We start from the raw sequence: 26,230 nt of genomic DNA, 5'->3' as shown, positions 1-26,230 counted from the left end.
ACTCCAGTCAGAATGACTAGAACAGACAAAGTAACACCAGTTAGAATGACTAGAACAGACAAAGTAACACCAGTTAGAATGACTAGAACAGACAAAGTAACACCAGTTAGAATGACTAGAACAGACAAAGTAACACCACAGTTAGCATGACTAGAACAGGAAAAAGTAACACCAGTTAGAATGACTAGAACAGGAAAAAGTAACACCAGTTAGAATGACTAGAACAGACAAAGTAACACCAGTTAGAATGACTAGAACAGACAAAGTAACACCAGTTAGAATGACTAGAACAGACAAAGTAACACCAGTTAGAATGACTAGAACAGGAAAAAGTAACACCAGTTAGAATGACTAGAACAGACAAAGTAACACCAGTTAGAATGACTAGAACAGACAAAGTAACACCAGTTAGAATGACTAGAACAGACAAAGTAACACCACAGTTAGAATGACTAGAACAGACAAAGTAACACCAGTTAGAATGACTAGAACATACAAAGTAACACCAGTTAGAATGACTAGAACAGACAAAGTAACAACAGTTAGAATGACTAGAACAGACAAAGTAACACCACCGTTAGAATGACTAGAACAGGAAAAAGTAACACCAGTTAGAATGACTAGAACAGACAAAGTAACACCAGTTAGAATGACTAGAACATACAAAGTAACACCACAGTTAGAATGACTAGAACAGACAAAGTAACACCAGTTAGAATGACTAGAACATACAAAGTAACACCAGCTAGAATGACTAGAACAGACAAAGTAACACCAGTTAGAATGACTAGAACAGACAAAGTAACACCACAGTTAGAATGACTAGAACAGACAAAGTAACACCAGTTAGAATGACTAGAACATACAAAGTAACACCAGTTAGAATGACTAGAACAGACAAAGTAACACCAGTTAGAATGACTAGAACAGACAAAGTAACACCACAGTTAGAATGACTAGAACAGACAAAGTAACACCACAGTTAGAATGACTAGAACAGGAAAAAGTAACACCAGTTAGAATGACTAGAGCAGACAAAGTAACACCAGTTAGAATGACTAGAAAAGACAAAGTAACACCAGTTAGAATGACTAGAACAGACAAAGTAACACCACAGTTAGAATGACTAGAACAGGAAAAAGTAACACCAGTTAGAATGACTAGAGCAGACAAAGTAACACCAGTTAGAATGACTAGAACAGACAAAGTAACACCAGTTAGAATGACTAGAACAGACAAAGTAACACCAGTCAGAATGACTAGAACCGACAAAGTAACACCAGTTAGAATGACTAGAACATACAAAGTAACACCAGTTAGAATTACTAGAACAGACAAAGTAACTCCAGTTAGAATGACTAGAACAAACAAAGTAACTCCAGTTAGAATGACTAGAACATACAAAGTAACACCAGTTAGAATTACTAGAACAGACAAAGTAACACCAGTTAGAATGACAAGAACAGACAAAGTAACACAGGTTAGAATGACTAGAACAGACAAAGTAACTCCAGTTAGAATGACTAGAACATACAAAGTAACACCAGTTAGAATGACTAGAACAGACAAAGTAACACCAGTTAGAATGACTAGAACAGACAAAGTAACACTAGTTAGAATGACTAGAACAGACAAAGTAACACCAGTTAGAATGACTAGAACAGACAAAGTAACACCAGTTAGAATGACTAGAACATACAAAGTAACACCAGTTAGAATGACTAGAACAGACAAAGTAACACCAGTTAGAATGACTAGAACAGACAAAGTAACTCCAGTTAGAATGACTAGAACAGACAAAGTAACACCAGTTAGAAAGACTAGAACATACAAAGTAACACCAGTTAGAATGACTAGAACAGACAAAGTAACACCACCGTTAGAATGACTAGAACAGACAAAGTAACACCAGTTAGAATGACTAGAACAGACAAAGTAACACCAGTTAGAATGACTAGAACAGACAAAGTAACACCAGTTAGAATGACTAGAACAGACAAAGTAACACCAGTTAGAATGACTAGAACCGACAAAGTAACACCAGTTAGAATGACTAGAACATACAAAGTAACACCAGTTAGAATGACTAGAACAGACAAAGTAACTCCAGTTAGAATGACTAGAACAGACAAAGTAACTCCAGTTAGAATGACTAGAACATACAAAGTAACACCAGTTAGAATGACTAGAACAGACAAAGTAACACCAGTTAGAATGACTAGAACAGACAAAGTAACACAGGTTAGAATGACTAGAACATACAAAGTAACACCAGTTAGAATGACTAGAACAGACAAAGTAACTCCAGTTAGAATGACTAGAACAGACAAAGTAACTCCAGTTAGAATGACTAGAACATACAAAGTAACACCAGTTAGAATGACTAGAACAGACAAAGTAACACCACCGTTAGAATGACTAGAACAGACAAAGTAACACCAGTTAGAATGACTAGAACAGACAAAGTAACACCAGTTAGAATGACTAGAACAGACAAAGTAACACCAGTTAAAATGACTAGAACAGACAAAGTAACACCACCGTTAGAATGACTAGAACAGACAAAGTAACACCAGTTAGAATGACTAGAACATACAAAGTAACACCAGTTAGAATGACTAGAACAGACAAAGTAACACCAGTTAGAATGACTAGAACAGACAAAGTAACACCAGTTAGAATGACTAGAACAGACAAAGTAACACCAGTTAGAAAGACTAGAACATACAAAGTAACACCAGTTAGAATGACTAGAACAGACAAAGTAACACCAGTTAGAATGACTAGAACAGACAAAGTAACACCAGTTAGAATGACTAGAACAGACAAAGTAACACCAGTTAGAAAGACTAGAACATACAAAGTAACACCAGTTAGAATGACTAGAACAGACAAAGTAACTCCAGTTAGAATGACTAGAACATACAAAGTAACACCAGTTAGAATGACTAGAACAGACAAAGTAACACTAGTTAGAATGACTAGAACAGACAAAGTAACACCAGTTAGAATGACTACAACAGACAAAGTAACACCAGTTAGAATGACTAGAACATACAAAGTAACACCAGTTAGAATGACTAGAACAGACAAAGTAACACCAGTTAGAATGACTAGAACAGACAAAGTAACTCCAGTTAGAATGACTAGAACAGACAAAGTAACACCAGTTAGAAAGACTAGAACAGACAAAGTAACACCAGTTAGAATGACTAGAACAGACAAAGTAACACAGGTTAGAATGACTAGAACAGACAAAGTAACTCCAGTTAGAATGACTAGAACATACAAAGTAACACCAGTTATAATGACTAAAACAGACAAAGTAACACCAGTTAGAATGACTAGAACAGACAAAGTAACACCAGTTAGAATGACTAGAACAGACAAAGTAACTCCAGTTAGAATGACTAGAACAGACAAAGTAACACCACCGTTAGAATGACTAGAACAGACAAAGTAACACCAGTTAGAATGACTAGAACAGACAAAGTAACACCAGTTAGAATGACTAGAACAGACAAAGTAACACCAGTTAAAATGACTAGAACAGACAAAGTAACACCACCGTTAGAATGACTAGAACAGACAAAGTAACACCAGTTAGAATGACTAGAACATACAAAGTAACACCAGTTAGAATGACTAGAACAGACAAAGTAACACCAGTTAGAAAGACTAGAACAGACAAAGTAACACCAGTTAGAATGACTAGAACAGACAAAGTAACACCAGTTAGAATGACTAGAACAGACAAAGTAACACCAGTTAGAATGACTAGAACATACAAAGTAACACCAGTTAGAATGACTAGAACAGGCAAAGTAACACCAGTTAGAATGACTAGAACAGACAAAGTAACACCAGTTAGAATGACTAGAACAGACAAAGTAACACCAGTTAGAAAGACTAGAACATACAAAGTAACACCAGTTAGAATGACTAGAACAGACAAAGTAACACCACCGTTAGAATGCCTAGAACAGACAAAGTAACACCAGTTAGAATGACTAGAACAGACAAAGTAACACCACAGTTAGAATGACTAGAACAGACAAAGTAACACCACAGTTAGAATGACTAGAACAGACAAAGTAACACCAGTTAGAATGACTAGAACAGACAAAGTAACACCACCATTAGAATGACTAGAACAGACAAAGTAACACCACCGTTAGAATGACTAGAACAGACAAAGTAACACCAGTTAGAATGACTAGAACATACAAAGTGACACCAAATAGAGTTTGAATGACTAGAATGGACAAACTCCCCAGCATGGCAGAATATGGAGTGAGGAGAGATGATTTGTAGCTGCCTGTCACACAGGCTCCTACAGGGCATAGTGTTGAAAGCTGCAGATGTGGCACACTGTGACATTGAACCAGGCTGGAGGAAATCACAACTCCGTTCTGACATCCATCCAGCCACCCAACTGTCTCCAGGCCTGGCGTCATTGTGACGTGCTTGTGTCCTTGCCTTGTGGACGGGTACAGGGACAGGGGCCGGGGACGGTTGGGTAGTGAATGGGAGATATTCTATTAATTCTAGGCCAAGTTGCATGGTCTGGAAAGCAGCGAGATAAGGTGTTGCTGCACACCTCCTAAATCAAAACTAGGATATAAACAATGCATGTTATTATGAATAAATGCCAAGCCAAGGGTGACCCAGATAATATTATGTGATTGCAACACTTCCAGTCACAGTCCTGGTTTCCTATACTTAAAAACTAATTCATTTCCGCAATGTTTTAAAAAATGAAACAACATTTTTCCGACATAACAATTTGAGATAACCAAAAAATTATTACGTCCGTTGAACAAGTGCTTGGTTGGAGATGGTGTCCTGTCTTTTTGTGAGGAGGAAGCATACTGTTTGAACTGCACACTAACTAGACCTGCATTATCCTGTCCGGGAGAAGGTTTTAATCTCCCTCATAATATTATGGACCAGCCTCAATAACAATCACACAGCCCAGTTCAGAGCTGAGCTGAGTTCTGTCATGCACAGCTATCCTCTGAGAAACAAGAACATTAGCTAGTAACATCAAATACTGCCGTCACTCCTGTCCGCACACGCACGCACACACTCTGCTGTCAAATTGCTTGCAGATCAAACAAATGTATACAATCACAGGAGGGTTTATACATTACTAAAATGGAAAATACAGTATGATGGTAAGTTCAACAGCACAGGGACTCCGATTAATTATTAATTGTACACCCTCTCCCAGTAACAACTTGACAGGCCATTCTAAACAACACTGAGTCTGTGTATTGGTAACATCCCCTCATTACCTAAGAGGTTCTGATGGAGCACTCTGCCTGCATATTGACTAGGGCTGTGTCTCAAATGGCACACTATTCCCTATATAGTGCACTACCTTTTGTTCAGGGCCCAGGGCTGCATACACATTTCACATTACATTCTTCCATCTGTCAGTGCAGTAGAACAGGCACACACACTAGCCAGGGGACCTCCAGATGTAGCATCCATATGCCTTCTAATAGGGATCTGTATACACCCAACAACAAGAACAACAACAAAGGATATGATGTTCCAGGTGATACCCAGGGTGCTGTTGATCATAGAGGCCTGGGCGTGAAGCCTCTCCTCCTCCAGCAGTTTGGGGGTGGTGTAGCGCACAGCCTCCTGGTCCGGCTGGGGCAACGTGTCAAAGTCAAACTTATCCACCTGGATCGCCATCCTAGAGGGGCAGAGCAGAGGAGGGGAGAGCAAAGGTTAGACATACAGTGCCTTCGGAAAAGTATTCAGACCCCTTGACTTTTTCCACATTTTGTTACGTTACAGACTTATTCTAAAATGGATTAGAATGAAACCAAGATTGAACTCTTTGGCCTGAATGCCAAGCGTCACGTCTGGAGGAAACCTGGCACCATGCCTACAGTGAAGCCTGGTGGTGGCAGCATCATGCTGTGGGGATGTTTTTCAGCGGCAGGGACTGTGAGACTAGTCAGGATCGAGGCATAGATGAACGGAGCAAAGTACAGAGAGATCCTTGATGAAAATATGCTCCAGAGCACTCAGGACCTCAGACTGGTGAAAAGGTTCACCTTCCAACAGGACAATGACCCTAAGCACACAGCCAAGACAATGCAGGAGTGGCTTCTAATGTCCTTGAGTGGCCCAGCCAGAGCCTGGACTTGAACCCGATCGAACATCTCTGGAGAGACTTGAAAATAGCTGTGCAGCGACGCTCCCCATCCAACCTGACAGAGCTTGAGAGGATCTGCAGAGAAGAATGTCATTTGTTGTGGTCAGTATGGAGTCTCCAGCCAGGGGCTTTTTAAAGACAGCACAGATATGACAACTGTGGAGGCTCCTCAGAGGAGGAAGGGGAGGACCATCCTCTTCAGTGAAATTTCATAAAAATAAAAATAGTAAAACTTTACAAAAGTTATCCTTTTTAGATACAATTATGCTAAATATATTCACGTCACCAAATACTTGATTAAAACACACTGTTTTGCAATGAAGGTCTACGGTAACTTCAACAGCACTGTCTGGGGTAGCACCATGGTGTAGCCGGAGGTCAGCTAGCTTCCGTCTTCCTCTGGCTACATTGACTTCAATACAAAACCTAGGAGGCTCGTCGGCATCAACTCCTTCCATAGACATACATGATAATTATGACTACTTCCGGAGGGCGTCCTCCAACCAATCAAAGCTTTTGCAGTATGAACTGACATGTTGTCCATCCAATCATAGGATTAGGATCAGAGAATTAACCTAGTGTGCTGTATTGGGGTTGTTCCACAGAGCATAATGGGGGTTATATGTGTTGAGAAGCTTGGTGACATTGTTGGATAGAGATTGAGAGTGAAGAGTGATTAGTTGAGTCTTTTTTTAAATTATTGAATTCAAATGAGTTTTTTTCAAATTACAGGAGATGGGGAGGTACAGTGCCTTGCGAAAGTATTCACCCCCCCTTGGCATTTTTCCTATTTTGTTACCTTACAACCTAGAATTAAAATTGATTTTTGAGGGGGTTTGTATCATTTGATTTACACAACATGTATACCACTTTGAAGATGCAAAATATTTTTTCTTGTGAAACAAACAAGAAATAAGACGAAAAAAACAGAAAACTTGAGCGTGCATAACTATTCACCCCCCCAAAGTCAATACTTTGTAGAGCCACCTTTTGCAGCAATTACAGCTGCAAGTCTCTTGGGGTATGTCTCTATAAGCTTGGCACATCTAGCCACTGGGAGTTTTGCCCATTCTTCAAGGCAAAACTGCTGCAGCTCCTTCAAGTTGGATGGGTTCCGCTGGTGTACAGCAATCTTTAAAAGTCATACCACAGATTCTCAATTGGATTGAGGTCTGGGCTTTGACTAGGCCATTCCAAGACATTTAAATGTTTCCCCTTAAACCCCTCGAGTGTTGCTTTAGCAGTATGCTTAGGGTCATTGTCCTGCTGGAAGGTTAACCCAGTCTCAAATCTCTGGAAGAAGAATTTCCCTGTATTTAGCGCCATCCATCATTTCTTCAATTCTGATCAGTTTCCCAGTCCCTGCCGATGAAAAACATCCCCACAGTGAAGCATGATGCTGCCAGACATAGCGTTTTCCTTGATGGCCAAAAAGCTCAATTTTAGTCTCATCTGACCAGAGTATCTTCTTCCATATGTTTGGAGGGTCTCCCACTTGCCTTTTGGCGAACACCAAACGTGTTTGCTTATTTTGTTCTTTAAACAATTTTTCTGGCCACTCTTCCGTAAAGCCCAGCTCTGTGGAGTGTACGGCTTAAAGTGGTCCGATGGACAGATACTCCTATCTCCGCTGTGGAGCTTTGCAACTCCTTCAGGGTTATCTTTGGTCTCTTTGTTGCCTCTCTGATTAATGCCCTCCTTGCCTGGTCTGTGAGTTTTGGTGGGCGGCCCTCTCTTGGCAGGTTTGTTGTGGTGCTATATTCGTTCAATTTTTTAATAATGGATTTAATGGTGCTCCGTGGGATGTTCAAAGTTTCTGATATTTTTTGATAACCCAACCCTGATCTGTACTTCTCCACAACTTTGTCCCTGACCTGTTTGGAAAGGTCCTTGGTCTTCATGGTGCCACTTTCTTGGTGGTGTCCCTTACTTAGTGGTTTTGCAGACTCTGGGGCCTTTCAGAACAGTTGTATATATACTGAGATCATGTGACAGATCATGTGACACTTAGATTGCACACAGGTGGACTTTATTTAACTAATTATGTCACTTCTGAAGGTAATTAGTTGCACCAGATATTATTTAGGGGCTTCATAGCAAAGGGGGTGAATACATATGCACGCACCACTTTCCATTATTTATTTTGTAGAATTTTTTGAAACTAGTTATTTTTTTCATTTCACTTCACCAATTTGGACTATTTTGTGTATGTCCATTACATGAAATCCAAATAAAAATCTATTTAAATTATAGGTTGTATTGCAACAAAATAGGAAAAACGCCAAGGGGGATGAATACTTTTGCAAGGCACTGTATATTATAAAGCTAGCAGCGTGAGCGTGCAGTTTTTTCGTCCAGAATGACTAACGCTACCGAAAATGTTGTGGACTTTTTGATGAAGAACTCCTTTCATTCTCTGGGGTACACGGAAAAGGTGCAAATTAAAACCGAGGGTCAACCTCTGCCTGAGATCATTTTCATGAAAAAGATCAAAAGGTGAGGGCTTTCAATACCAATTAGTATCAAAAGTATAGCTGGTTAACAGGGAGCCTTTCCTCAAGCCGCCTGTTTTGCTGGCTTTGCCTGCTTTTTTGGAAAGTCTGAGCCTTGGGCGAAAGGGGGGTACTGGGACCTGAAGAACATCGCTCGTTCAGGTAAACAGCAAAACAAAAGCAGGGAGCATATAAATGCCCACATCAGATTCAAGCTTCTGGGGAAAAAGCCGAATCGATCATGTAATGGACAAAGGTCTGTGTATTCAAACTGCGCAACACAACGAGAAAGTAAGAAGAAACAGGGATGAACTCAAGCGCCTTATCGACACCACTGCATTTTCGGGCAAGAATGAGCTTTTAGAGGAAACGACAAAAGGGAAAGTTCCGCTAACAAGGGCAACTACAAGGAGCTTGCAGAGGTAATCGCACGTTATGATGCGTTACTTGCTGAACATATGGAACTCTCTACTGTCTTTTCTGGGAGATTAAAAGAGAGGTGGGCGCAGCACCGTTTTTTCGCATGGCAAATGGATGAAACCACAGACATCAGCTGTCACTCGCAGTTGTCAGTTATCGTCAGGTATTTGGATGATCAGGGCTTTATTCAAGAAACATTTTTGGGCTACTTTGATGTGTCAAGTGGGCGAGATGAGCAGTCTGTTTGACTTTGTGAATTCTGAGATGTCTGAGTTTAACTTCATGGGGAAACTTGTTGCCCAAACCTATGATGGTGCTGCTGTAATGGCTTCTGACTTAAATGGCCTGCAGGCAAAAGTAAGAGAAGTAGCTTCGAGTGCAACTCTTGTGCATTGCTATGCACACTGGCTCAATTTAGTTCTGAGTCAGAGCACGAAGTTAATTCCCAAAGTTTCAGGTTATGTCAATATAGGACTCGTTTTACTGTGGATATAGATACTTTTGTACCTGTTTCCTCCAGCATCTTCACAATGTCCTTTGCTGTTGTTCTGGGATTGATTTGTGGAGGTCTACAATATTTTTTCTGAGGTCTTGGCTGATTTCTTTTGATTTTCCCATGATGTCAAGCAAAGAGGCACTGAGTTTGAAGGTAGGCCTTGAAATATATCCACAGGTACACCTCCAATTGACTCAAATGATGTCAATTAGCCTATCAGAAGCTTCTAAAGCCATGACATAATTTTCTGGAATTTTCCAAGCTGTTTAAAGGCACAGTCAACTTAGTGTATGTAAACTTCTGACCCACTGGAATTGTGATACAGTTAATTATAAATTAAATAATTTGTCTGTAAACAATTGTTGGAAAAATTACTTGTGTCATGCACGAAGTAGATGTCCTAACCGACTTGCCAATACAATATAGTTTGTTAACAAGAAATGTGTGGAGTGGTTGAAAAACGAGTTTTAATGACTCCAACCTAAGTGTATGTAAACTTCCAACTTCAACTGTATAAACATTTTACAGACACAGTATATTTTACATTAGTTATCGTGTTGTTTTTAGTTACACCTCTTTATCTATCTTCTACCAAAGCATATCAATGGAGATGGTAATTAGGTCTGTGTGTGTTGCAGTTTGTGTTGAATGATTTATGTCCACATTTCATCAGTGAATGAAACATTGGTGTGCTCTTCTCTGATGCCATCCATCCATCCTGATACTGCTACTGTTCTGTTCTCAGTGGCCTGGCAGGAGTCCAGTCTACCGACCAGCCCAGACCACTGATAAATTATGTTAGACCAAACACCCTGAGGCTCCCAGCTTCCGGCTCCACGGTGTGTGTGTGTATGTATGTCGGTGTGTGTTCAGGTTCATTTACTAACAGGAGGCAGAGAGAGTTCACAGCCTGAGGTTAGAGCAACATAGACACATCCGGGATTCACAGTTCTGTATGCCTTTCTAATCAAAAACAAACCAACTTCTTACTATTTACCGGGGGCTTCCATTCTAAGAAAATAGTTTAAAGTATCAATTGGATGCAGCCAGTACGTTCTAGTACATTTACACCACACCGTGCGGGTCGAGAAGGCAGTGGATGAAGACCACCGGAAGAGGGAGAGAGGGATGCAGAAAATAAGGAGAGGTGAACATTTCTGCTCCCGGGGCCTGCATGGTGTTAAGTGATGCAGATGGCATCGGATTCACACTCTGTTTCTGCTGTGTTAACCAATAGCCACTTCCCCTGCTGGCCTGCCACAGCCAATAAGAGTACACAGAATTAGACGACACAACCTGCCCTGCACTGGGTTGGCCACCTGTGGACCTCACAGAGGAGTGATTCAAGGCTGGTCCCATATCTCTTTCTGCTGACTTGCATAATACTATCCACTCAAATAGATCAGTCACACTATGTAGTAGGGAAGTCAAATCCTCTCCTCTGCACGCATACTGGTGTCAGTCTACCATTCCAATAACTCTCTGAAGTAACTGTTAGAATAATGCATTATACCTGATTATCTCCCTAGCAGAATCAGGTTTAATCTGTCTTGGTTCTTTCTTTGTTTTATTTAATTAATCTAACCGTCTCTTAAACTGCATTATAACATCGTAGATTTTAAATCAATATTTTAAACCAATATAAAACCTATCAGCATGATATTTCTGGCCTGTGTGTAGTTAATGGTGATGATGTGGTAGTAAATGAACAGGGCTTCCCCCAGCAAAGTGAAAGTGATGACAGTGTCGTGGGGCGAACAGTCAAATCACAAAGACATTCAGAGAAACAGCTGCAGGGCCCAGGTTTTTTATCACCACCCAAATCTTTAAGACAATTTATAACTAGCGACTGTCTGTCTCCTTCACTTCCTCTTCCTCTCTCCATGTTTCTTTCCTTCTCTCGTCAGGCTCTTAGGAATTCTCGCTCTCTCTCACTGTCATTTTGAACCATTTCATGTGTCTGAAGGTACAAACTGGAGAGCAAATCATGTGCACCTATAGGCCTACCGCTGGCCAATCAGATAGCTCAGATCACCGTGTCTGCAGCTTCCATAAGCCCACTGCGAAGTTGATAGTCGACTACTGTGTGAGATTTCAAAACGTTCAAAACCATGACTAGAGAGACACCGTCAATGAATACAGCAAAGAGCTGCTGTTTTTACGAGTGAGTTCATAGTTAAGATTTCATTAAGCACTGTCTAAAATGCCCTCTCCCTATCCACTCGCGCTACAAAGTGTATCGATAGACTTGTGTCTTTGTAATATCGAGGAGTATTTCAAGTTCTCTGGTCATACGAGTAACATGAATTGGTGCATGAGTCAGAGCTTCACCATCAGCCGGAAGACAGTGTCCCGTTTTTGGTCAGTCAACGGAGGGAGGAAGAGCTGAGGGACGGTGAGAGGCTCTCTCCCTCTCTCGCTCTCTTTCTCTCTCCCTCCGCTGAGATTGAACATCAGATGCAGCAATATAAAATAAAAACGCAAATGACCAGTGCGTTCATATATCATTTTAAAATTGTCTGAGAAGAACAACATTGGCAGGGCATTTCAAGAATAGCCAACCTCATTGCTCCAGAACAGTTTTTAAAAGGTTAATAATGCATATATTTCCGTTTTTTAAGTAATGTTTTTAAAAAACAGCCCGCATTTTGACTCAAAGGGATCTTAGCTCAAAAAAGGTTGGTGACCACTGCCATAGGAGTTGAGTGTGAGGGTTAGAGTTTCTAGAAAAAGCTTCTCTAGTCTCCATGGCTTCACTCCAAATGGCACTAATACCCTACACTCTTAGAAAAAAGGGTTCCAAAAGGGTTCTTCGGCTGTCCCCATAGGGGAACCCTTTCTGGATTCAGGTAGAACCCTTTTGGGTTACATGTAGAACCCTCCGTGGAAAGGGTTCTACCTGGAACCAAAAGGGTTCTACCTGGAACCAAAAAAGGTTCTAGATAGCACCTTTTTTTCTAAGAGTGTATATAATAATAATAATATGCCATTTAGCAGACGCTTTTATCCAAAGCGACTTACAGTCATGCGTGCATACATTTTTGTGTATGGGTGGTCCCGGGGATCGAACCCACTACCTTGGCGTTACAAGCGCCGTGCTCTACCAGCTGAGCTACAGAGGACCACTATATACTGTAGAGCAACCTATGGTTCCTGGTCGAAAGTAGTACACTATATAGGGAATAGGAAGTGATTTGGGACACATACCATGAAACTGTCTGCGTAATAGTGTTCATTAACTAGGGTTGTAATCTCTGCTGTGCGAGTAACAACATTTAGTAACACCAATGATTTCTCCCTGAGTTGATTAAGGAAAAGGTGTATATTTCCATTTTCTCTGCTTGGTACCACAACACTGGGTCGATATATTGATGTGTGTGTTCATCTGTGGATCTCAGCTAAGAGATGCTCAGCTCACTGGTCCCAGAGGAGCTGTATCTATATGTACAGAAAACACCATGCAGTTCACACAGTCACTACTAACAGGTGTGTGTGTGTGAGTGTGAGAGAGAGAGAGAGAGAGAGAGAGAGAGAGAGAGAGAGAGAGAGAGAGAGAGAGAGAGAGAGAGAGAGAGAGAGAGAGAGAGAGAGAGAGAGAGAGAGAGAGAGAGAGAGAGAGAGAGAGAGAGAGAGAGAGAGAGAGAGAGAGAGAGAGAGAGAGAGAGAGAGAGAGAGAGAGAGAGAGAGAGAGAGAGAGAGAGAGAGAGAGAGAGAGAGAGAGAGAGAGATTTTTAAAGGGCCCAATAAAATCTGCGTTGTGGAAAACACAGACATAGTTACGGAATCCAGACATTAAAACATGTATTGAACTTAGCAAGAAATCAACTAAATGTATTGAACTTACTAGAAATGTCATTACCGTAGTTTTCGGACTATAAGCCGCGCCTTTTTTCCCATTTTTCGACTCGACCCTGCGGCTTATATAACGGTGCGGCTAATCTATGGATTTTTTACAGCTAACGGCCACTAGAAGACCTCCTAAATCTATGGATTTTACAGGTTACAGTCCACCAACTTTAACTCTATGGGCTCTATGACCGGTCCGCGCCCCCCACCTTTAAGCGGCGGGCTCCAGCAGGAAAAGCTGGAGGCCGGAAAAGAGTGAGACAGGTAGCGCGCAAAAGTAAAAGTGGAACCGAGAGTGGTACGAGAGACAGAACGAGAGACAGAACGAGAGCAAGACAGACAGACATTACGAGAGCGAGACAGTTTGTGCAAAGGAAGTTTTCAAGCAGCCATCTCTTTCCCGACAATCCCCTCTGTGCACGATCCCTTACATATGGTAATTAAACATTAAAACACCTGCGGCTTATAGTCCAGTGCGGCTTATATATGTACACATCATTCAATTTAGCTGCTGCGGCTTATACTCCGGTGCGCCTTATAGTGCGGAAAATACGGTAATTTGCCCAAGTTAATCATAAGACGAACAAAATGCTTCAGTAATTTGTATTTTCCTGCAACTTTCTGAAATGGCACAGGAATGCCCGGTGTGCACCTATGTGTAATCTACTCTTTGTGTAGCCGTTAACGATAATGCTAATAATGACTATCTGTTGGTAGATGGAAAGGCTTTCCGAAAAACCTTCTCAATTAAATGTACAAAGTAGCCTATGCCTACCTGGCAGAATAATATCATGATTATTTGCATCAATCCAGTGGACATTTGTTTTGCAAACTCTGCAATCACATGAGCGCTAGAGGAACACAGCTAACCAAACAAAGTGGTTACACAGTTGAATACATCCAAAATTCTAAATTCTTAGATGTTACCCAGACCTCAAAAGTGGTCTCCTGATGTTAAGTATTGTTGTGGACTTAGAACATACATTTTTGTAGTTTTTCTATATAAAAAAAAGTGTGATTTTTAGAGTGAAAACTTGAAAACTGAGAAAACTAAATGGAATCAGCCATTTATTTTTTAACAGATTTTTTATAGGGCCCTAGTGTGAGTGTGTTTGTGTAGCTGCAAGAGTGTGTGTGTGCCTGCAAGTGTGTGTGTTTAAGAGTGTGTGTGCTCTCTGAAAACACACATACCATCCTCCAAATGATGAATCACCACACACACATTATAAATGTTGTGTGTATCGAGCAGTGAGCATACAGAAGCCAGAGGTTGTAAAGGTGAGAAAGAGAACGCTAATGTAGCTTCCTTAGAATGTATGTCAGCAGCTTTGATGTATAATACTCTGCTGCTTTCCATAGTCTTCCAACAATAGCTTTTCAGCTAGACTGCTGTATTACCTAAGATGTTATTTCTTAAATCAATTCATTAACAGGGACAAATGTCACTCTTTAAGCAATGGTGGATCTCCATCTCTTTGTATTGCTTGGTTTATATGAGTGCCTGGGAGCACGCACAAGCACACACACACACACACACACACACACACACACACACACACACACACACACACACACACACACACACACACACCATCAGAAGAGGGGGAGGTAGGAAGGGTAATGTAATTATCATTTCACAAGGCCTCTGCTACAAAGGACAGCAGAAATTAAATAACAATTAGAGCTCGGAACAGACAAACGAGAAGCTTCCTGCTTTAACTGCAACACATACAGTCCACTGGAGGCTGCTGAGGGGAGGACGGCTCATAATAATGGCTGGAACGGAGCGAATGGAATGGCATCAAACACCTGGAAACCATTAGTGTGCTGGGTTTATGTCCCTGACTGAATTCCCATCTTCAAACCAGCGCTGCTTCATCTCTTCAAATAGTCAAATTGAGCCACCAAATGCAGATGCAAATAGTCTCTGGGATTGTTCTATTGTGCATAAACGTACAATATGTAATGCAATTAGACTACTAACAATTTATTACATTTCCCAAATTAAGTCATGTCTCAAACAGCTGTGAAGATAGAAGCCTATACACCTAATTTCTAACAGTGGCATAGAGCCTGCTGCATAGCCCTGCTGCTGGACAGGGAAGGGTTAAAAACAAACTACTTTCTTCTCAACCACTGAGTCTCTTCTCTTCTGAATTGATTGTGGCGTCTTGCAGGGCTTAAACATCATCTAGTCTATCAGGCTTTTAATAACTGCGATCTGAGAGGGCAGGGAGGACCCATCCTATGTCACCCTCCGTTCACCCCCCTCTACCTCCCTCCACCTTCAGACCATATCACCCTCCCTACATCCACTCTACCTCCCTCCACCTTCAGACCATATCACCCTCCCTACATCCACTCTACCTCCCTCCACCTTTAGACCATATCACCCTCCCTACACCCACTCTACCTCCCTCCACCCACCTTCAGACCATATCACCCTCCCTACACCCACTCTACCTCCCTCCACCTTCAGACCATATCACCCTCCCTACACCCACTCTACCTCCCTCCACTTCAGACCATATCACCCTCCCTACACCCACTCTACCTCCCTCCACCTTCAGACCATATCACCCTCCCTACACCCCACTCTACCTCCCTCCACCTGTCAGACCATGATCACCATCCCTACACCCCTCACCCTTCAGACAATATCACCCTCCGTTCACCCCCCTCTACCTCCCTCCACCTTCAGACCATATCACCCTCCCTACACCCCCTCTACCTCCCTCCACCTTCAGACCATATCATCCTCCCTACACCCCTCACCCTTCAGACCATATCACCCTCCCTACACCCACTCTACCTCCCTCCACCTTCAGACCATATCATCCTTCCTACACCCCCTCCACCTTCAGACCATATCACCCCTCCCTACATCCACTCTACCTCCCTCCACCTTTAGACCATATCACCCTCCCTACACCCACTCTACCTCCCTCCACCTTCAGACCATATCACCCTCCCTACACCCACTCTACCTCCCTCCACCTTCAGACCATATCACCATCCCTACACCCCTCACCCTTCAGACAATATCACCCTCCGTTCACCCCCCTCTACCTCCCTCCACCTTCAGACCATATCACCCTCCCTACACCCCCTCTACCTCCCTCCACCTTCAGACCATATCATCCTCCCTACACCCCCTCACCCTTCAGACCATATCACCCTCCCTACACCCACTCTACCTCCCTCCACCTTCAGACATATCACCCTCCCTCCACCCCCTCACCCTTTCAGACCATATCCATAGAGGAGAGAAGGAGGAATAGAGGAGAGGAGAGGCAAAGGAGAGGAGGAGGAATAGAGGAGAGAAGAGCAGAAGAGAGGAGGAGGAATACAGGAGAGCAGAGCAGAAGAGAGGAGGAGGAATAGAGGAGAGAAGAGCAGAAGAGAGGAGGAGGAATAGAGGAGAGAAGAGCAGAAGAGAGGAGGAATAGAGGAGAGCAGAGCAGAAGAGAGGAGGAGGAATAGAGGAGATAAGAGCAGAAGAGAGGAGGAGGAATAGAGGAGAGGAGAGAAGAGAAGAGCAGAGGAGAGGAGGAGGAATGGAGGAGAGGAGAGCAAAGGAAGGGAGGAGGAAAAGAGGAGAGAAGAGCAGAAGAGAGGAGGAGAATAGAGGAGAGAAGAGCAGAAGAGAGGAGGAGGAATAGAGGAGAGAAGAGCAGAAGAGAGGAGGAGGAATAGAGGAGAGAAGAGCAGAAGAGAGGAGGAGGAATAGAGGAGAGAAGAGCAGAAGAGAGGAGGAGGAATATAGAGAAAAGAGCAGAGGAGAGGGGAGGAATAGAGGAGAGAAGAGCAGAAGAGAGGAGGAGGAATAGAGGAGAGAAGAGCAGAAGAGAGGAGGAGGAATAGAGAGAGAATAGCAGAGGAGAGGAGGAGGAATAGAGGAGAGCAGAGCAGAAGAGAGGAGGAGGAATAGAGGAGAGAAGAGCAGAAGAGATGAGGAGAAAGAGGAGGGGAGTATTGTAGAGGAGAGGAAAGTAGAGGAGGAATAGAGGAGAGAAGAGCAGAGAGGAGGAGGAATAGAGGAGAGAAGAGCAGAAGAGAGGAGGAGGAATAGAGGAGAGAAGAGCAGAAGAGAGGAGGAGGAATAGAGGAGAGAAGAGCAGAGGAGAGGAGGTGGAATAGAGGAGAGAAGAGCAGAGGAGAGGAGGAGGAATGGAGGAGAGGAGAGCAAAGGAGAGGAGGAGGAATAGAGGAGAGAAGAGCAGAAGAGAGGAGGAGGAATAGAGGAGAGAAGAGCAGAAGAGAGGAGGAGGAATAGAGGAGAGAAGAGCAGAAGAGAGGAGGAGGAATAGAGGAGAGAAGAGCAGAAGAGAGGAGGAGGAATAGAGAGAAAAGAGCAGAGGAGAGGAGGAGGAATAGAGGAGAGAAGAGCAGAAGAGAGGAGGAGGAATAGAGGAGAGAAGAGCAGAAGAGAGGAGGAGGAATAGAGAGAGAATAGCAGAGGAGAGGAGGAGGAATAGAGGAGAGCAGAGCAGAAGAGATGAGGAGGAATAGAGGAGAGAAGAGCAGAAGAGAGGAGGAGGAATAGAGGAGAGAAGAGCAGAAGAGAGGAGGAGAAAGAGGAGGGGAGTATTGTAGAGGAGAGGAAAGGAGAGGAGGAATAGAGGAGAGAAGAGCAGAGAGGAGGAGGAATAGCAGAGAGAAGAGCAGAAGAGAGTAGGAGGAATAGAGGAGAGAAGAGCAGAAGAGAGGAGGAGGAATAGAGGAGAGAAGAGCAGAGGAGAGGAGGAGGAATAGAGGAGAGAAGTGCAGAGGAGAGGAGAGAAGTGCAGAGGAGAGGAGGAGAGAAGTGCAGAGGAGAGGAGGAGAAAGAGGAGGGGAGGATTGGAGAGGAGAGGAAAGGAGAGGAGGAATAGAGGAGAGAAGACGAGCAGGAGGAGAGGTGGATAAGAGGAGAGGCAGAGGAGAGGAGGAGGAATAGAGGAGAGAAGAGGAGAGGAGGATTGGAGAGGAGAAATAGTTCAGAGCAAGGGTCTGTTCATGCATGTCACCTGGGAGAGAGAGAGACCACATGAAACCATGTATATTTTATTCATACAGGAAGATAATTAACATTTGAAAGGGTTTAAGCCTCCTGTTGCCTCCATTCAAAGTGAACATCACCCTGCGATACTCATTGCATATGGGGAATGGGGAAATGTGAACACTGTTACCACTTTAAAAGCAATGGCTTTGCTGTGACTGGGCTAGGGAACGATGCCCAAGGGAATATTTTGTGACACAGGTAGCTAGTTTATGTGTGCAGGCATAAATACAAATATATATTAATATACTATAAATACAAGCACAGTTCGAATCCCCAAGCCGACAAGGTGAAGAATCTGTTCATGAGCAAGGCACTTAACCCTAATTGGTCCAGGGTCACCGTTGATAATGCCATACACTGGCCGTGACCCCACTCTCCAAGGGTGTCTCAGGGGGAGTTGGGATATGCAAAAAACACATTTCCAATTCACACATGTGTATAAAAAAACACACACAAGGGTGGCCTGTAGCACTCTCTAACAGTCAGACCTACTTTATGGGTGTAATAACATGGTCCTGATGGAGACAGTTCTCTGTGGAATGACCTTTATGTGTTTAAATGATGCGATGCCTGGGACCAACAGCATATGATAACCACATTAGATTGTGAGGGAGTCCATTTCAGCCCTGCTCTGAAATGCTGTGAATCATCTGATTGCTGTAAGTGTCGGTTCGTCTGAATACGTCGGGCTTGGAGCTTGGAGAAAAAACACACGCACGGAGGAAGGGAGTGAGGGGCGCGCGCGCACACACACACACACACACAGTGTAGCGTTGCATCACAGGGGTGGGTAAGAAGAAAAGAGACCCTGACAACTACAATTCCCCTTTTTACGCACAGATGTATATCACCGAAATGTAGCTAGCTTGTTGCTACCTGGATAGCTACTAAACAATAGCTGGAACGACCTAGCTAACAGACACGAACTGACCGAATCAATTCAGTGGCTAGCTTTGCACTTGGCTAGCTAACAGTAGCTGCTAGGGGTAAGTTATAACCTACATTTGTGTTTTGTTTTTACATACTGGTAGCCAGAGTCGTTCAAGGGAATTCGGGACATGGGTGACTAGTTAACGTTAGCTTCGTGCCGTGGGAGGACAGGTTTCTTCGTTGGCAGAAAGCAATGGCTAGCTAGTATGCTAACTATTCTAGCTAACTAACTGGCTGAATAAGTTGACGACGGACTCGCTCAAGCTGTCGGGACTAACCCACAACGTTAGACACGGACACGAATGATGTTGACACACTGGTGGTTTGTTGTGGCCGAGTATTTGGTGCTAAACCGTGTTGTTGGAGCCCGGCATGCTAGTTGGCTGTGGCGTCATATGACTAGGTGCCCTGGACGGTTTTCACGGAAGAATACTGTAACAAGTTAGCTAGCTGAATAAACTAAGTTAGTCTATTCCTAGAAAACATTGAATCGCTGTAGTTTACAACAATTATAGTTTCTGAGGTGAAAGTTGGGTGTTATATTTGGGTGTTTCAGTGAAACGTAAGTGAGGGAGGCCCCGCTCTCTCGCTTTCCCAGATGTTTAGTTCATTTCATTCCGATCTCCTTTGCATTATTGTAGCCATTTTCTCTAGCCTGTCAACTATGCCTCTGTCTATCCCTGTTCTCTCCTCTCCGCACAGGCTATACAAACGCCTCACACAGCGTGGCTGCTGCCTCTCTAACCTGGTGATCCCTGCACGCACGACCCACGTGGAGTTCCAGGTCTCCTGCAGCCTCTGGAACTGCCGTTCTGCGGCCAACAAGGCAGAGTTCATCTCAGCCTATGCTACCCTCCAGTCCCTCGACTTCTTGGCGCTGACGGAAACATGGATTACCACTGAAAACATTGCTACTCCTACTGCTCTCTCCTCGTCTGACCATGTGTTCTTGCATACCCCGAGAGCATCTGGTCAGCGGGGAGGTGGCACAGGAATCCTCATCTCTCCCAAGTGGACATTCTCTCTTTTTCCCCTGACCCATTTGTCTATCTCCTCATTTGAATTCCATGCTGTCACAGTCACTAGCCCATTCAAGCTTAACATCCTTATCATTTATCGCCCTCCAGGTTCCCTTGGAGAGTTCATCAATGAGCTTGACGCCTTGATAAGTTCCTTTCCTGAGTATGGCTCACCTCTCACAGTTCTGGGTGACTTCAACCTCCCTACGTCTACCTTTGACTAATTTATCTCTGCCTCCTTCTTTCCACTCCTCTCCTCTTTTGACCTCACCCTCTCACCGTCCCCCCCTACTCACAAGGCAGGCAATACGCTTGACCTCATCTTTACTAGATGCTGTTCTTCTACTAATCTCACTGCAACTCCCCTCCAAGTCTCCGACCACTACTTTGTATCCTTTTCTCTCTCGCTCTCCTCCAACACTAAACACTCTGCCCCTACTCAGATGGTAATGCGCCGTCGCAACCTTCACTCTCTCTCTCCCACTACTCTCTCCTCTTCCATCCTATCATCTCTTCCCTCTGCTCAATCCTTCTCCCTCCAATCTCCTGATTCTGCCTCCTCAACCCTCCTCTCCTCCCTTTCTGCATCCTTTGACTCTCTATGTCCCCTATCCTCCCGGCCGGCTCGGTCCTCCCCTCCTGCTCCGTGGCTTGACGGCTCATTGCGAGCTCACAGAACAGGGCTCCGGGCAGCCGAGCGGAATTGGAGGAAAACTAGACTCCCTGCGGACCTGGCATCTTTTCACTCCCTCCTCTCTACATTTTCTTCATCTGTTTCTGCTGCTAAAGACACTTTCTACCACTCTAAATTCCAAGCATCTGCCTCTAACCCTAGGAAGCTCTTTGCCACCTTCTCCTCCCTGCTGAATCCTCCCGCCCCCCCCCCCCCCATCCTCCCTCCCTCTCTGTGGATGACTTCGTCAACCATTTTGGAAAGAAGGTTGACGACATCCGATCCTCGTTTGTTAAGTCAAATGACACTGCTGGTCCTGCTCACACTGCCCTACCCTTTGCTTTGACTTCTTTCTCCCCTCTCTCTTCAGATGAAATATTGCGACTTGTGACGGCCGGCCGCCCAACAACCTGCCCGCTTGACCCTATCCCCTCCTCTCTTCTCCAGACCAGCTCCGGTGACGTTCTCTCTTACCTCACCTCGCTCATCAACTCATCCTTGACCGCTGGCTATGTCCCTTCCGTCTTCAAGAGAGCGAGAGTTGCACCCCTTCTCAAAAAACCAACACTCGATCCCTCTGATGTCAACAACTACAGACCAGTATACCTTCTTTCTTTTCTCTCCAAAACTCTTGAGCGTGCCGTCTTTAGCCAACTCACTTGCTATCTCTCTCAGAATGACCTTCTTGATCCAAACCAGTCAGGTTTCAAGACTGGTCATTCAACTGAGACTGCTCTTCTCTGTGTCACGGAGGCTCTCCTGCTAGAGCTGCTAGAGCTAACTCTCTCTCCTCTGCTCTTGTCCTTCTAGACCTGTCTGCTGCCTTTGATACTGTGAACCATCAGATCCTCCTCTCCACCCTCTCCGAGTTGGGCAACTCCGGCGCGGCTCACTCTTGGATTGCGTCCTACCTGACCGGTCGCTCCTACCAAGTGGCGTGGCGAGAATCTGTCTCCGCACCACGTGCTCTCACCACTGGTGTCCCCCAGGGCTCAGTTCTAGGCCCTCTCCTATTCTCGCTATACACCAAGTCACTTGGCTCTGTCATATCCTCACATGGCCTCTCCTATCATTGCTACGCAGACGACACACAACTAATCTTCTCCTTTCCCCCTTCTGATAACCAGGTGGCGAATCGCATCTCTGCATGTCTGGCAGACATATCAGTGTGGATGAAGGATCACCTCCTCAAGCTGAACCTCGGCAAGATGGAGCTGCTCTTCCTCCCAGGGAAGGACTGCCCGTTCCATGATCTCGCCATCACGGTTGACAACTTCGTTGTGTCCTCCTCCCAGAGTGTGAAGAGCCTTGGCGTGACCCAGGACAACACCCTGTCGTTCTCCGCTAACATCAAGGCGGTGACCCGATCCTGTAGGTTCATGCTCTACAACATGTGGTCCTCTGTAGCTCAGCTGGTAGAGCACGGCGCTTGTAATGCCAAGGTAGTGGGTTCGATCCCCGGGACCACCCATACACGAAAAATTTATGCACGCATGACTGTAAGTCGCTTTGGATAAAAGCGTCTGCTAAATGGCATATTATTATTATTATTATTATTCGGAGAGTACGACCCTGCCTTACACAGGAAGCGACACAGGTCCTAATCCAGGCACTTGTCATCTCCCGTCTGGATTACTGCAACTCGCTGTTGGCTGGGCTCCCTGCCTGTGCCATTAAACCCCTACAACTCATCCAGAATGCTGCAGCCCATCTGGTGTTCAACCTTCCCAAATTCTCTCACGTCAACCCGCTCCTCCGCACACTCCACTGGCATCCAGTTGAAGCTCGCATCTGCAACAAGACCATGGTGCTTGCTTACGGAGCTGTGAGGGGAACGGCACCTCCGTACCTTCAGGCTCTGATCAGTCCCTACACCCAAACGAGGGCATTGCGTTCATCCACCTCTGGCCTGCTGGCCCCCCTACCTCTGCGGAAGCACAGTTCCCGCTCAGCCCAGTCAAAACTGTTCGCTGCTCTGGCACCCCAATGGTGGAACAAGCTCACAACGCCAGGACAGCGGAGTCACTCACCACCTTCCGGAGACACTTGAAACCCCACCTCTTTAAGGAATACCTGGGATAGGATAAAGTAATCCTTCTACCCCCCCTTACCCCACCCCAAAGAAAAAATATAAATAAAAATAAAAACATATTGTAAAGTGGTTATCCCACTGGCTATAAGGTGAATGCACCAATTTGTAAGTCGCTCTGGATAAGATGTCTCATCATCTTATGTCTGCTGGTTCTCCCAGTTTAGACCTACAAATGTTATGAATTATAATTATACACAAACGCACATCCATCTTTTCCTTTGATTATTCAACCAGCAGAGCAGAATAGTTCATCCTAACCTGCATAGGATTCCATTAGAGAGAGAGAGAGAGAGAGAGAGAGAGAGAGAGAGAGAGAGAGAGAGAGAGAGACCAGCGAGAAAAGATCAGTGTTTTTATCAAAGTGTTTCTGCTGCTGCTTTAACAGCCAGTGACTGCACTGGAGAGAGGCTGAGAGGAAAATAGAACAATCAGCACTGTGTGTGTGTGACAGAGTGTGTGTGTGTGTGTGTGTGTGACCGTGAGTGTGTGTGACTGTGAGTGTGTGTGACTGTGAGCCCAGTGTTCTATTTTTAGCTCACATGCTTGAGCTCATATGCTGAGAGTGAGGCGGGCGGTGCGGAGGCGGGCGGTGCAGAGGCAGGCGGTGCGGAGGCGGGTGAGAGCAAGACGCTATTTATAGACTGCATGCGGCTGACTCCCCGTAACCCCCGGTTACCAGCAGCCTCAGGGCCAACTCCAGCTCCATCAATACCGGTCCTGCTGTATCATCCGCGCACACACACACACCTCTATCAGATGGGCTGCTGTAGAAACAGATCTATACGAACAATTACAGTATGGATATACAGCATGGATATGCCTCAGTGCAGGAATCTGCTAATGCATTGATCAACATGCTATCTAAATTTAGTCGATGCAGAGTTTACAGGGAGGGACATTATAGAGCGCAGGGTTTCTCTCTACGCAGACAAACAAAGCTTGGAGAACACACTGTTCGATGTTGAAATGATATGCTTCATTAGTGAATTATCTAGTGGGTTGGAATATCTAATGATAAAACGTCTGTTTGGGTTTCAACTAGATGTGATTATGGCTGTGAATGAATTGAATTAGAGTTAGATCAAGATGAAAAAACAAGATGTTGCCTGGCCTGAGGGTTTAGACTGTTTAGAAGGCTCAGAAGCCAAAGCAAATACAATAATATGATTCTGAATGTGTTTTGATATTTTTGCACTTATACTATATATTTCTCAACTTACTTACATTTTGATGCTATCACACACACACACACACACACACACACACACACACGAGTGAGCAGGGATCTTGATGTCCCCAAGGGGGCTAGTTAGGGAGGAGGGGAGCCTCTATAAAAAAAAGACCAATACATTTCCATAATGAATGTGTGTCCCCAGATGGACCCATTTTCCCAAAAACATGTTTAGGAACAATATTTCTCCTCACAGCAAATTCACACAGCATCACCAAGGTGTTTTTTTCCCTGGATGTGAAGTGAACCTTCCGCAGTAGGAAGTGAACCTTTCAGGTCTCATCTCTGTCGCAGAGGAAGCACCAAAACCCCACACGCACACACAAACCACAGCCCCCCTCTCCTCAGCAGACAGATATTACAGAGCACAGAGAATCGTAATCCTATGGCTAAGGAAATGGTCGAATAGTATTATCTGCCTTCTTGTAAATAGCACAGGAAAGTGGATAGGTGGTCACCATGGAAACCATCTTTGTGTGACACACACACGTGTTGGTGACGATAGGCATGTGTAAACAGAAAGAAGTCTGACTGAGTCTGTGTGGGTAAAGTGAGAAACGCTGCAGTCACCACTTGCCGGTGTGCCTGAGGGGGTCTCTTTCGCTCTCTCTCTCTAAGCTATGTGTCACACATGCAGACACCCCCTGACCAAAACCCTCTAGGAGACACAGCTGCAGAGGGGAGGGGTTGCCTGAGAGGGGTGAGTCGGCCAGAAGCAGCCACTGGATCAAATGGATGATACAGGACATATCCAGGACGCCATCCCATGTGTCTGACTAAAGATATGATCACAGTATGCAGATGCTGGCAAAACTGTTATGTCTTTAATGAAAAAAGGCCAAAACATAGGCTGATAATAATACATTTGCAAACTAGCCTAGTGTGTTTTAAACAACCTAACCAGGCAGTAGGTGGGGAAAGATTCATTTCAGATTGCTGTGCAATGGGCTGTTGTTTCAAAGGTCTATCATCCATGTCTGTATACTGGCTGAGCAGCTCAATGGGCCACCAGCACCACTACAAAACTCAGGAGAGACCTGTGATTCAAACAGAGCCTTCATGCCACGCAGGAAATACCAGCAGCCTGCAGGATGAATGGAGCAAATCAACTTTTATGGATATTATGGAGACTATGATGAGTCTGGGTTGAAAAGGAAGGCTCCTTCATCGCCACACAAGGAGATGCTCCAGTCAAGGATGTTCACCCTGAGCTTTTATTCACACAGAACAGAAAGACAGAGACATAAAAAGAAGAAGTCCCAGGGATTTTCTCTGTCTAGCAGTCAGTTAGAGCTTAAACTGATACACTTCAGGCACTCAAACACGCACATGCACACACACACACACACACACACACACACACACACACACACACACACACACACACACACACACACACACACACACACACACACACACACACACACACACACACACACACACACACACACATACAAGGAAGTCAGTGTGGAGAACAACAGCCAACTGAGGGAGAATGGCTGTTGGCTCAGGTTCATTTGTATTAGCGTTTCCTAAGGCCTAGGGCACACGTTGCTATATAAAGCCGGCAGACAGGCATCAAGGCATTCAGTTACTGTTCGACTGAACGTTAGAATGGGCAAAACGAGTGACCTAAGCGACTTTGAGCGTGGTATGATCGTCGGTGCTAGGCGCACCGGTTCCAGTATCTCAGAAATGACCGGCCTCCTGGGCTTTTCATGCACGACAGTGTCTAGGGTTTAACGAGAATGTTGCGGGAAAATAAACATCCAGTCAGCGGCAGTCCTGTGGGCGCAAACAGCTCGTTGTTGA

General features: G+C 44.5%; 1 protein-coding gene across 1 annotated transcript in view; it reads right to left on the bottom strand.

Annotated features, from left to right (window-relative positions):
* trappc9 (trafficking protein particle complex subunit 9) overlaps nucleotides 1–26,230 on the bottom strand; it is a 321,620-nt gene that overhangs the window by 89,194 nt on the left and 206,196 nt on the right. The window contains exon 21 of the mRNA XM_084158560.1: nucleotides 5,523–5,707. Within this exon, the coding sequence (XP_084014686.1) occupies nucleotides 5,523–5,707 (185 nt within the window). The remainder of the gene's footprint in view (nucleotides 1–5,522; nucleotides 5,708–26,230) is intronic.

This window comes from Coregonus lavaretus, assembly GCF_964263955.1.
Source record: "Coregonus lavaretus genome assembly, chromosome: 3".
In the NCBI taxonomy this organism is placed as follows: Eukaryota; Metazoa; Chordata; class Actinopteri; order Salmoniformes; family Salmonidae; genus Coregonus; species Coregonus lavaretus.
Note: the sequence above shows the minus strand (reverse complement) of the source record. Positions and strands in the feature narration are given on the sequence as shown.